The sequence below is a fragment of the Myotis daubentonii genome, chromosome 4 (genome assembly GCF_963259705.1).
Source record: "Myotis daubentonii chromosome 4, mMyoDau2.1, whole genome shotgun sequence".
Classification (NCBI taxonomy): Eukaryota; Metazoa; Chordata; class Mammalia; order Chiroptera; family Vespertilionidae; genus Myotis; species Myotis daubentonii.
The window spans coordinates 33,465,553-33,478,656 of record NC_081843.1 but is presented as its reverse complement, the minus strand read 5'-3'; the positions used below and the strand labels follow the sequence as shown (position 1 = coordinate 33,478,656).

General features: G+C 47.4%; 1 protein-coding gene and 1 non-coding gene across 3 annotated transcripts; both read left to right on the top strand.

The window, feature by feature from the left end:
- Positions 1-36: 36 nt before the first annotated feature.
- On the top strand, positions 37-12,913 carry BUD23 (BUD23 rRNA methyltransferase and ribosome maturation factor). 2 transcript variants are annotated; one of them, XR_009452571.1, is made up of 12 exons: positions 37-178; positions 282-319; positions 2,273-2,368; positions 2,455-2,537; positions 2,636-2,732; positions 5,589-5,685; positions 6,484-6,534; positions 7,254-7,339; positions 7,493-7,538; positions 7,708-7,766; positions 12,176-12,288; positions 12,435-12,913. XR_009452571.1 is itself a non-coding variant. In XM_059693458.1 (12 exons), the coding sequence occupies exons 1-12, from the start codon at positions 131-133 to the stop codon at positions 12,487-12,489; spliced, it is 852 nt and encodes a 283-aa protein (XP_059549441.1). In that variant the 5' UTR covers positions 37-130; the 3' UTR covers positions 12,490-12,913. The 2 variants fall into 2 exon arrangements, 1 of the variants encoding a protein (XP_059549441.1); XM_059693458.1 differs by having other exon boundaries at positions 12,193-12,288.
- On the top strand, positions 11,240-11,371 carry LOC132234001 (small Cajal body-specific RNA 20). The gene has a single exon (XR_009452831.1). It is a non-coding gene; the product is annotated as a small Cajal body-specific RNA 20 (non-coding RNA).
- Positions 12,914-13,104: the final 191 nt, after the last annotated feature.

Here is a 13,104-nt window from a genome sequence, read left to right as displayed (position 1 = left end):
TAGCCAATCGCGTAGAAGAGGAGGCGGGGAGAGGAGTGGAGCATGCGTATTACGGGGCAGGCGCGGCGCTGATGCTCTACACTCCGGACTCGGGAGCCCCCAGCAGCGGTCGTGCGGTGGAAGCGTGGGTATGGCGTGTCGCGGGCGCCGACCGGAGCACGGCGGACCCCCCGAGCTGGTGAGCCCTGCCCTGCGGCCCTCGGGCGCCCTTCGGTCTTAAAGAAGCTCGGCGTTTCGATTTCTCCCCCTTACTACCCTTTTCTCTTTCTCTTTTCCCGCAGTTTTACGACCAGAATGAAGCCCGGAAATACATGCGCAAGTAAGGCAGCCTGGCTATTGCGCGGCGTCGGGGGTGGGGACCCGCAAGTTGCGCTCATTTGGGGCATTGCTTGGAGAACGTGAAGAATTTGGGGCGGTTGGGGTGGGAGGAAGGGACCTGGGTTGATCCCATTTTTTACACTGGCAAAGTCGGTTTTAGTTAAATCTCTGAACCCTCTGGGCCTCAGTTACCGCAGCATTAATACGGGAGTGATCACATTTTTATCTGGGTTTTCAGTTTATTGTGGCAACTTGTTTTAAACATGTAGTAAAATAGGCAGGAGGCAGTGGATATGTGTAAGTGGTTAATGCTATTGGGGGAAAGGAAATGTTCATAAATGTTTACCGGGTGCCCCTATTTGCATAACCTCGCTAAATCCTCTCGACAGCTGTTGGTGTAGTATCTGAATTTCACGGAGGGTAGTTATTTCTGTAACTAGGTGAAGGCTAGAACAGACTTCCAGACCTGTCCTTTCTGATAAACCAGCCTGTAGAAGAGTCCGCAGATACCTGATCTTGGGAAAGCCAGATATAATATAGACCTATTCTGTGCTACGGTAACCAGTAGCCATCAGTGTCTGAATTACTTAGCATGAAGAAAATATAAAATATTTTATTGATCATTTTTATGTTGATTACGTGGTGAAATAATTTGAGCATGTTGGGTTAACACATTAAGCGCCCTGTCAGTCACTGGTGACTGACACTATACTTTCACTCCGGAAGACAAAACAGGCTGGGCGCTTAACATGTTAAAATTATTAGGTACATTGGATTTGGTTAATTATTAGTTAATTTTACATATTTAATTTCTTTTTTACTGTGGCCACTGGAAAGTCATGTGGCTTGTATTATGATTCTCCTGGACAGCACTGCTGTAGATTTTTGTTGTGATTCTTTTTTTTTTTTTTTTAAATATAGTTTATTGATTTTTTACAGAGATGAAGGGAGAGGGATAGAGAGTTAGAAACATCGATGAGAGAGAGAAACATCGATCAGCTGCCTCCTGCACGCCCCCTACTGGGGATGTGCCGGCAACCAAGGTACATGCCCTTGGCCGGAATCGAACCTGGGACCCTTCAGTCCTCAGGGCGACGCTCTATCCACTGAGCCAAACCGGCCAGGGCTTTGTTGTGATTCTTGATCCTGATATCTGAGAGTCACTATGGTGGATAATTCTTCCAGAAAACTTGTTCTCTTTTTGTTTTTTTTAAAAATATTTTTTCATTGATTTCAGAGAGGAAGGGAGAGAGAGAGAGAGAAACATTAATGATGAGAGAATCATTGATCGGCCGCCTCCTGTGTGCCCACCACTGGGGATCAAGCCTGCAACCCAGGCATGTGCCCTGATGGGAATTGAACCCATGACCTCCTGATTCATAGGTCCGATGCTCAACCACTGAGTCATGCCAGTCGAGCCAAAAAAAACTTGTTCTTAAATAAAACTACATCAAAGCCTGATAGATTTGAGAATACCCAGTGGTTGGTCATTAGTTAAGTGATTTGTCCCCTTTAGCTTTGCATCAGGTGCAGTTATAATTTGTGCCACAACAAAATAACATGTCGCTGTTATTGGGGTTACTTTTAAATAGTTATAGTTGAGCCCTGTCCAGTTTGGCTCAATGGATAGAGCATTGGCCTGCAGACTGCAGGATCCCAGGTTCGATTCCTGGTCAGTGCACATGCCTGGGTTTCGGGCTCGATCCCCAGTAGGGGGTGTGGTGTGTAGGAGGCAGCCGATCAATGATTCTCTCTCATCATTGATGTTTTTCTCTCCCCTTATCCTTTCTTCTCTGAAATCAATAAAAAATATATATATTAAATAGTTGTAGTTGAGTTTGTTGACCAGGAAAGAGCACCTTGTTCTTTTTTCCTAGAAGATCTTGGGTTTTTTTGGTCTGGGTACAGTTTTAGCTCAGAACCTTACCACATGTGTGTGTTTCTGCCTTCCTAGCTCTAGGATGATTGATGTGCAGACCAAGATGACTGGGCGAGCTTTGGAGCTCCTTGATCTGCCTGATGAGAAGCCCTGTTTCCTGTTGGATATTGGGTGAGATCCTGGGGCCCAGTCAGATTCCCCCGGTTGTGGGGCATCTTTGCTACTCACACTGTTGAGTCCCCGTTTGTATCTTCCAGCTGCGGTACTGGGCTGAGTGGAGATTATCTCTCTGATGAGGGGCACTATTGGGTGGGCATCGACATCAGCCTTGCCATGCTGGGTAAGTATGTTCTGTTTAGAACTGGGGTGGCTACCCTCATGAGTGTGGAGCAGCTATGCATGTTGTCTGTTTCCCTCACTTGCTCTTCTGTGATGCAGATGCAGCTTTGGACCGAGAAGCACAAGGAGACCTACTTCTGGGGGACATGGGCCAGGGCATTCCCTTCAAACCAGGCTCCTTTGATGGTTGTATCAGGTAAGAGTCTTCATGCTTTGCTCTTCGTTCTGCAGACCTGCTTCCCACACCTGGCTGTGCAGCAGAGTCACGTGGGAAACTGAAAATTATACATCCTGTGTGATTTTTAGGTTAATAAGGTTAGAGCAAGGCCCCAAAATAGGTATTTTTTGTATTTCAAAACTATCTACTGTGATTCTCTTGCACTGCCAGAGGTTCAGGCACCTCTGATACAGTTTCTCTGTCTGCTTTGATTGTGTGGTAGGAGAAGGGTGGTCTTCTGAGCCACTAGCAGTCATCATGGAGGCCTGGTGGCCATCTTGGGGGGGGGCCTGGTGGGCAAGCATGTCAAACTCAAAGGCTAACAAGGGCCAAATAAGATTTAAGTTTATGTGGGCTGCAATAAAAAAAAAAGCTTCAATTTTCATGGAAACATAGGTTTATTTCCATAGAGACATGCTGAACACAAAGGGCTGAAATAAATGAGTAATCATTAACACAAACTAATAGAACATTTTAATAAAAATTAATATTTTTTCTTGAACATTAACTTACCAGACACTGAATAACTGCACAAATTGATAAATGTGACGCAAATAAACCTATTTTTCTTGTTCTCCGAAAGCGAAATATTTCCTGTTGCGCGCACCAAACAAGTCAGTACAAGACTAATGATGTGACAATCAGCTGCTAAAATATTCGCTGCTAGTATTAGTGGAGAGAAATGGTGCGCCCACGAGTAAGGCATGTAAGAGAAATAAATGCAACACGATTATAGTAGTCATTAGCGAACATTGTAGTTCGTTATTAATAACTAGAGGCCAAGTGCACGCAATTCATGCCCTCTGGGACAGGGGGGGAGTCCTTCAGCCTGGCCTGCACCCTCTTGCAGTCCAGGAGCCCTCGGGGAGCGGGCCTAAGTCATCAGTTGGACATCCTTAGTACTGCTGCGGAGGTGGGAGAGGCTCCCGCCACCATTGCTGCACTTACCAGTCGTGAGCCAGGCTTCTGACTGAGAGGTGCTCCCCCTGTGGGAGCGCACTGACCACCAGGGGGCAGTTCCTGTGTTGAGTGTCTACCCCCCCCGCCCCCCCCCTCCCCCCCCCCCCCGTCAGTGTGTGTCATAGTGATCAGCTGTTCTGCTGTTCAGTCAATTTGCATATTAGCCTTTTATTATATAGGATTATGTATAACAGGATATTGTAAAAATTAAGTTATGAAATTTTTATTAAAATGCATCTTACCATTATATTGGCTGGGCTGCAAAAATATTCGTGGGCCGCGAGTTTGACATGCTTGTTGTACAGGCTGCTGTGGAGTTTGAAAATAAAATAGTCCCTGTTGTGGTTAATTAGCTGCTAAAAGATATAGATTGGTTAAACACAAGGCTGAGTGTGGGCTGTGCACTGGGGAGTCATGGGACCACCTGAATTGTGAAGAGAAAAGCACAGGAAAGCCGTGGCTGGTGGCTCAGTTGATTGGAATGTCCTGAACACCAAAAAGTGGCAAGTTTGCCCTAACTAGTTTGGCTCAGTGGATAGGGCGTCGGCCTACAGACTGAAGGGTCCCAGGTTCGATTCCGGTCAAGGGCATGTACCTTGGTTGCGGGCACATCCCCAGTAGGGAATGTGCAGGAGGCAGCTGATCGATGTTTCTGACTATCCCTCTCCCTTCCTCTCTGTAAAAAATCAATAAAATATATTTAAAAAAACAATAAACCAAAAAACGCCCCCAAAAGTGGCAGGTTCAATCCCCAGTTGTGATGCGTTTAGGAGGCAATCTATTGAAATTGTTCCTCTCCCTTTTCCTCTTTCTAGAATCAATTTTTTTTAAAAAAGCTTTAAAAAGAGCACAGGCAAGCTTTGAGAAAGGAGGGGTTAGGGTTGGGTCTTGAAGGGTGGGGGGAATTTGGAAAATCAAGGAGGGTTTCTGAGTGAAGGAATAGAGTCTGAGAGATCATGGGCATGAATGAAAGATTTCATAGAAGTTGAGATTATGTAGACTTGGGTCCTAGAAAATTTTTTTGTTATTGTTAATCCTCACTTGATAGATTTTTCCATTGATTTTTAGAGAGAGTGGGAGGGAGGGAAGGGAGAGAGAGAGAGAGAGAGAGAGAGAGAAAGAGAGAAACATCCATGTGAGAGAAGAGACATTGATTGGTGCATGGGCTGGCACTGTAATCACTGAGTCACATTGGCTAGGGCCTGTTTTTTTTTTTTTTTTTAAAAACTCCATCCTAAGAAGTTGGGGCTTTATTCAGTAGTTCTTTGTTTTAGGAAAGTTGTTTAGAAGAAGAGAGGAGAGATAGGTTGTTAAACAATTGAGGTGGTCCTAAGTGCTGACCTAGGAGAGTGGTGGAGGAAAGTCAAAGCTTGAAGAGGCAGTGGGACACATCAGCAGGGTTTGTTTGGGCTTCTCTGAATGGGTTGGGCGTTCACAGCACCGAGGAAGGGAATGCCAGAAAGAAGGACATAGTAGCTGCTTGAAAATTTAAGTAGAAGGAACTGATTTTGGAAGAGCGTGAATGAATGGCCTTCTAAGTGCTATAAAACACGTTTCCCTTGATTTTGGAGCAAGGGAGTGTGAAAGGGTAGGTGGCAGAGAACCTTGATATGATGAGTAATTTTGAACTGAGATACCTGTAGAAAAAGGTTGAGAAACTGTTTCTCTGGACGGACTGCAAGGAAGTTAATGCCGACCTTCGGGAAACCCTGTTTGGTCCAGCGTTGTAGAATAGTCACCTGGAGTGGACCTGCACATGCCAAGAAAGGGAGTGGCGGGGGGTTTTACCTGGACACTCAGGGTGTGTGGTGTATGAGTCCTGACGAGGCAGGGGTGTGCTGGCCACTTGCCTGACTAGGTCCCTTCCTGTTTCAGCATTTCTGCTGTGCAGTGGCTCTGCAGTGCTAACAAGAAGTCAGACATTCCCGCCAAGCGCCTGCACTGCTTTTTTTCTTCTCTGTATTCTGTGCTGGTGAGTATAAGGTCTCCCATCTGGCCGCCGCCGAGCCCTCCCTTGCCCTGCAGGTAGAGTGATGGAGTGGAGTCCTGTGGCAGGGCTGTTCAGGTGGGACGGCATGGGGTGGCAGAACCTTTTTGTGATCCGCAGCCTGAGCAGAGAATTCAGTGGGCTAACACTCCCTAATGAAATGCAAAAGGTGCTGATGTCAAAGTATGAGACAGGTTAAAATTCCTGTGTCCACTGTGCTGAATTTTCATCAGAAGTTGGTTTGGGGACATAGACTTCACAGAATGAGGACAGGGACATCGTGTCCAGGACACACAAGGCATATCTTTCCGAGTGCCCACATCCTTCAACTCCCACCCCTTGCTCCTCCCTCTGCTGATGCTCAGATGGGGAGCAAGGTGGTGTTTGCCTCTCTGCTGAGATGTTCTTCCCTCGTATGTTTGAATGACCAGCTCCCCATATATTCAGGTCTCTGCTCAAGTGTCCCTCTAAGAGAGGCCTTCCTTGAACCAAAAGTAAACTCATTAGTCTCTTGTCACTCACAATCCCTTTGTCCTCCTAAGTTATTTTTCTTTTTGGCTCTTAATCACTACTGTAAATTAGCTTGCTTCCTCTGCTAAAAAGTGAGCTCCAAAATTTCAGAGGAGGGGCTCTCTCTTTTGTTCATAGCTGTAACCTCAGCCCTAAGAACAGTGCCTCGCACATAATGGGAACTCAGATGTCAGTGAATAAGGAAGGGAGGAGTGTCTGGGTCCTGACCCCATGGGATACTTGTAAGACAGTGATTGTTTCTGTTTCTTGCAGGTCCGTGGAGCCCGAGCTGTTCTGCAGCTATACCCTGAGAACTCGGAGCAGGTGAGCCTCTTGGCTACTAGAGGTGCAGGGAGGTGGGAGGGGCCCAGAACAGGTAAACTGTTCGTATCCTGCTCCTCACTCACCTGCCCTCCTACTATTGGGAAGTGACAGAATAGGATCCTTATGCTGGTTGGTGGGAAAAGGAGAGAATGAGTATCTGAGAGTGGTTCCTGTGGCTCCTGATGACATATTTTATGATCTGATATCCGAAGGAGGAGTGGTGGGTGTGGAGTAGGGTTAATGTGATATATTAACTGATTTCCATAACCAAATATATAAATAGGGGTGGGGGACTGAGAGAACATCAGCAGTTGTCTGTTCTAAGGAGTGTAATGCAATATGGAGGAGGAATGAGGAGGTTGGAGTTACCGACCTTGAAAGGTAAGTTGTGAGCTGTCCCTGACTAATACCATGAATGAGTCTGCCCCCAGTATTGGCCATTCATTTCCTGAGATTTGAGTGGGTAGATGGTTCCCTGGGCTACAAAGTGAGACTTGCTTGTTCTGTAATTCCCTTGAGGGGGCTGTGTGCCATGGCTGGTTCTAGCCTGCACTTTCCTGTGTGGCTTTTGGGGACTCCGAATTGGGAACAGTCTAATAAAGAAGACCTTTAGTTCTCCCAGGCACTGTCCATCCTGGAACCAGACTGGCTGAAGAGGAGTAAGGGAAAGCAGTGTGCTCCCCCAGCTTCTCTCTGATTCACCAATGTTCTCTCCGCAGTTGGAGCTAATTACGACCCAGGCCATCAGGGCTGGTTTCACTGGCGGTGTGGTGGTGGACTACCCCAACAGTGCCAAAGCAAAGAAGTGAGTGCTGCGGGTCATGTGCTGCTGGCACCGCTGGGTAGAGGCTGGTGGTGTGGACCAGAGTAGTAGTGCAGGAGGCACTGCTGGAAGGGAAGGTGAGGACTTGACTTACACTGCAAGGCTTTATGAGTCCTTGAACTTTTCTTGTTTTAGGTTCTACCTCTGTTTGTTTTCTGGGCCATCAACCTTTCTGCCAAAGGTGAGGGACCCTGAGTTTTTGGGTGTGTGTCTTTTGGGTTCCCTTCTTGTGAGGCTGGGCCTAGTACCTGTGGAAAGGGCTTAGGCTTGGTGGGTGCCCAGGCCTTTCAGGGTAGGGCAGATGGGTTTAGAGATCTCCAGAATCTCTAAAAGCACTTTGGTTCCTACAGGGCCTAAATGAAATTAAGGAAGAAGAGGAGGCAAAGGAATCCACATTCACAAACAAGAGGTAAAGCGAACTGTAGGTGAACCTGCCCAAGGTTCAGGGAGTTGCTGCCGCTAGGTCTCTTAGACATGCAGAGGAAGCTGGGGCTGGCAAGACCACTCCATTTTTCTCTGCTTTCACCAAGTTCCGGGCTCAGACGTGACAGTGACACCAAGGTGGTAATAGAACCAGGAACCCCTTGTTCCAGTGCCTGCTACTGTCTAAGGCTGGGACGTCTGTAAGCAGCCTTGCAGCCTTGCTCTCTGCCTTTCCTCTTTCCATGCCTGACAGGCTGTCCCCTCCTTCCCTAGGCTGCCTCCGCCACCTCTGTCCTGGACCCCATCCCCTCTTGGCCCCTGTGACTATCCTTTCTCTGCATCCTCATCTTTACTCTCCTGGGCTATTTGCATCCGTTCACAAACATGCTACACAATTTCTCATGTCTTCTAAGAGATTGTCCCTTTACTTCTTAACAACTCCAAGCTACCACCCTGCTTATTTGCTTCCCTTTATATCACAAAACTCCTCATATCTGCTTCTTGCTTTCTCCCCTACCATTCTCTCAGTCCTCTTCTCTGGCTTACGCTTCTGTCTCATCACAAATTGCTCTTGTCAAGGCCACCACCAACCTGTCTTGCCAAATGTATGGTCACTTCTGTTTTTTTCCCTACTTTATCCTTATTTTTTTTTTTTTTTCATTAATCCTCAACCCAAGGGTATTTTCCATTGATTTTTAGAGAGAGTGGAAAGGAGGGGGGGGGTGGAGGGGAGGGGGAGAAAGAGAGAGAGAAACAGAAACATTGATGTGAGTCATATTGCTTGGTTGCCTCTCCCACATAAGCCCTGCCCAGAGCTGGGGATAGAACATGCATCCCAGGTATGTGCCCTTGACTGGAAATTGAACCCTTAACACTTTGGTGTGTGGGCTGACACTAACCACTGAGCACACTGGCCAGGCCTTTATCCTCTCTTAACTTGCCTGCTCAATAGGACCTGACCCAGCCCTTCACTGTCTTAACACTTTCCTTACTTGGCCTCCCACTCACTATCATGGTTTTCTCTTAACCTTACTGGTTGTTCCTTCTCAGTTTACTCTGCTGGCCCCTCTTCTAGAGCAGCGCTCGCCAATTGGTGGTCCGTGAGGTCCAAAAGGTTGGTGACGGCTGTTCTAGAGCACTCGGGGGCCCAACCTGGACCCCTTCTCTCTCTGCACGGCCTTAAACACCAGCTACAGGTTTATAACTCCCAGATTTATATCCTTGGCCTCAATTCCACCTGATTGCCAACCCGCCTTCTAAGTATCCATACCTAAACTTCCCACCCTGTCCATACCTGAACTTCCCACAGATGTCTCGAATAAAACAGAGCTCTGGGTTTGCACCCCCAGACTTCCTTTGTCCATTCTTTACCATTCTCACTTATTCTTTTTTTTTTTTTTTTAAATATATTTTATTGATTTTTTACAGAGAGGAAGGGAGAGAGATAGAGAGTCAGAAACATCGATGGGAGAGAAACACCGACCAGCTGCCTCCTGCACATCCCCCACTGGGGAAGTGCCCGCAACCCAGGCACATGCCCTTAACCGGAATCGAACCCGGGACCTTTCAGTCCGCAGGCCGAAGCTCTATCCACTGAGCCAAACCGGTTTCGGCCATTCTCACTTATTCTTATCTTCCTTACCTCTCATAGCCAATCGTCCGTCTGCAAGTCCTGCACCCTTTTTCTCAATGTATATCCCAATTCCAGCCCTTTCCCCACTCCCACCTGGTCTTAGGTCACCACCAGTCTTGCCTGGATTACTGAAAGCAGCTCCGTGTGTCTCTGCTTTTAGTATTTGTTTCTTTCCATTTACTTTCTGCGCAGCAGCAAGACCGATTCTTTCCTTTTTCTTTGTTAAAAAAAAATCTTGCCATTTTTCTTTTCCTTATCTTTAGTTCAGTTCTCCTTACCTTTATTTTCCTTAACACCTTTTTATTTAAAAAAATATATTTTATTGATTTTTACAGAGAGGAAGGGAGAGGGACAGAGAGTTAGAAACATCGTTGAGAGAGAAACATCGATCAGCTGCCTCCTGCACACCCCACACTGGGGATGTGCCCGCAACCAAGGCACATGCCCTTGACCGGAATCGAACCTGGGACCCTTCAGTCCACAGGCCGATGCTCTATCCACTGAGCCAAACCAGTCAGGGCTTCCTTAACACCTTTAACTGCTCTAAATCTTGGCTATTTGTATCCCCAACTAGAATGAAAACTTGGTGGAGACTGGTATTATGTGCCTGCCATCAGAAGAGTATCTTGTTAATTAAAGATGTTCAATATTTGTTGAACACATAATTACAAGATAGTGAAGGAGTTATTTCTTAGTTCTGGTTGATATGGGTGGAAGGTGTTAAGACTTTGAAGACATTTAAGAGGAAAAATGGGCAGAGAATTGAATGAGTTTAGAAGGCCCACCGGTAGTGAAAATCATGATTGTACTCTGTGTCCAACACAGATTTATGCTGTCTGATCGCTTGTCCCTCAGTAGTCATCTCTCTTAGCTTCCTTTCTCAGCCCATTCCCCATGGGGACTTAGCTCTTCTAGATGTTTTCTGCTCTAGGGCACCCACCACTTGCCCCCAGTGAGTGATCCCATTTCCTGCTTCACAGAGGAAGTACAAGCTGTTAACTCCTTCCATCCATCTTAGGATCCCTCTTGTCCTCACACCGGTGTTTATAGACTACATGTCCTAACTGTAAACTTGGGTAAGTTTTGTGACCTGAGCGTCCATTTTTCTATTTAAAAATGGGGGGATATTGCCACCCTCTTGGGCAGTGTGTTGTGTAGAGAGCATGTTTGTTCAGGACTCAGCACAGTGCCTGGCACAGACCTTGTCTCCCCTAGTTCTGCAGGCTCTCACTCTTCCCTTCAGAGTCCCCAGATTGCCTATTAGAAGTATTATTGTGATTCTCCCATTACTATCACTTCTCTCTAATCACATTCTGGCCACTTATAAATAGGTGAATTTAAAAGTTTTTAAAATCTTTACTTAGCCCTGGCTCGTGTTGCTCAGTGGTCAGAGCATCGACCTGCTCACCAAAGGGTCACAGGTTCTTTTCTCAGTTAAGGGCATGTACCTTGGTTGCAGGCTCGATCCCCAGCCCTGGTTGGGTGCATGTGGGAGGCTGCCAATATGTGTGGCTCTCTCACATCAATGTTTCTTTCCCCCCACAACCCCACCCCCTTCCACTCTCTAAAAAATCAATGGAAAGAATATCCTTGGGTGAGGATTAACAAAACAAAAAAACTTTACCTAATTTATACATTTCTTTTGCATCAATATTGTTCTACTCGTGCATTCCATAATTCTTGCTATCTGGCCTCCACCCTACCAGGAAATGGTGGTCACTTAAATGGCAAGCATCCTTGCTTGGTTTGGGTTATGCTGGAAACAGTGTAATCCCAACTGCCAGGTGGGGCAGTGGTTAGGGAGCCCAGGCTTTTTCCGTTCTCAAGGCCTCTTTTCCCTGGGGCTGTAGGGGGTTTCCTTTCTCCTCAGCCAGGGCTGGAGGCCAAGATCAACCCTTGAGGGTTATTGTCAGGGCTGTCACGAGCTGGGCAGCCTTGTTTTCCTACTTCAGACATTTATTGCTGGGAGCCCCTATCTGATGGGGTATGCTGACCTCACCACCAGACTAGGGCCTTAAGGGGCAGCAGTGGACGTTGGGCCTCTGACTTTCTATGGATATTGCTAGGCTCTTGTGAACCAATCCTGGCCCAGGTTGCCCAAAAAGTAGCCTTGCCCCCTGCCTGCTCCCTAAGCAGGATGTGTGCAGACCCAGTAATTGGTCACCTACTGCAGATATGCCTGCAAGTGAGTGGGGCCTTGCACCTTCTGCCCTCCTATATAAATTGCTTTTGACCCCAGTGGATGGTACCAGGATGGAGATGGTGGTGGAAGGGGGTGGTTCAAAGATGCAACTTTTATTGTAGAACTAGAAGCTTGGTGCACAAAAGTTTGTGCACTCAGGGGGGTCCCTCAGCCTGGCCTGTGCCCTCTTGCAGACCAGGAATTCTTGGGGGATGTCCAACTGACAGCTTAGGCCCGATCCTATGGGGAGCGGGCCTAACCCTCAGTCTGGCCTCCCTCTGTGGGAGGTGATTGGCAGGGCAGTCAGGGGAACGGCACCGGCCAGTGAACGGCCAGCACCCCTCACCCCCCATCGCCGTCTCTTCCCTCTGCCTGCTAGCACCTGCCTTGGCTGGCCTGGTGCCGTCCACCCACTGACCCCGCCCCCCACTGACTGGTTGTTCTGCTGTTCAATTTGCATATTAGGCTTTTATTATATAGGATGGGCATCTAAGGCCCCTAACTCAAAGGAAGTTCACCATTTTTTCCTGCCTGGATTAACTTGGGTGCCAGTCAGGCTGTTCCATCCATCATTTCACAGCCGTGTCTCCTGCACAGGGTCCCATACAGGATTGCACGGAGCGGGGTGGTGAGGAAGATGAAGACCCGGGAGTGGGTGCTGGAGAAGAAAGAGCGCCGTAGACGCCAGGGCAAGTGAGTACCTGGGCCAGGGGTAGGCTGCTGCGGATAAAGGGAGGTCTTGACCGGGAAAGGCTCACCTACACTTGAAGGGGTCCCAATAGTACTTTGTTCTTTCTTCTGAAACTCTTCTATTCTTCCTGCCCGTTACTTCTTCACAGGGAAGTCAGACCTGACACTCAGTACACTGGCCGCAAGCGCAAGCCCTACTTCTAAGCTGTTAGCTGCACTGAATGGTGGGACAGCTCGGGGTCCACACAGTGGTGAGCTGGGCCATCCAGCTCAGGCACTGCCTCTGGAAAGCTTTATATATTGAAGTATCTACTCCATCAGCTGACAAAAGAGTGTCTAGAAAAGTCTAATAGCCCTGACCAACATGGCTCAGTGGTTAGAGCAGCCTGCACACCAAAAGGTCATGGGTTCGCTCCCCGCCCCTGGTTGGGGTGTGTGCAGGAGGCAGCCAATTGATGTGTCTCTCTCACATCAATGTTTCTCCCTCCCATTGTCTCTGAAGAAGCAATGGAAAAAATATCCTCAGGTGAGGATTAACAACAGCAAAAAAATCTAATACTATTTTCTTCATTAAAGTTCTAACGGCATCTTATTTTGTTGTAAAAGTAATAAACCACTTTCTATGGAACTCTGGCATTTTCCAGCTCTATGGTCCTAAACAAATTTAAGTTCCTCTGTTGGTGGTAGCTACCACTCGATTCCACGGGTCCAAATTAGAACTTAAGAGTGCTTTTATACACTTAAAGGAATAGGTAGATTTCTTTAATTTAGGCAAACTTGGGAAGGACGGACAGGATGAAATGCATCCAAAGTACCTAT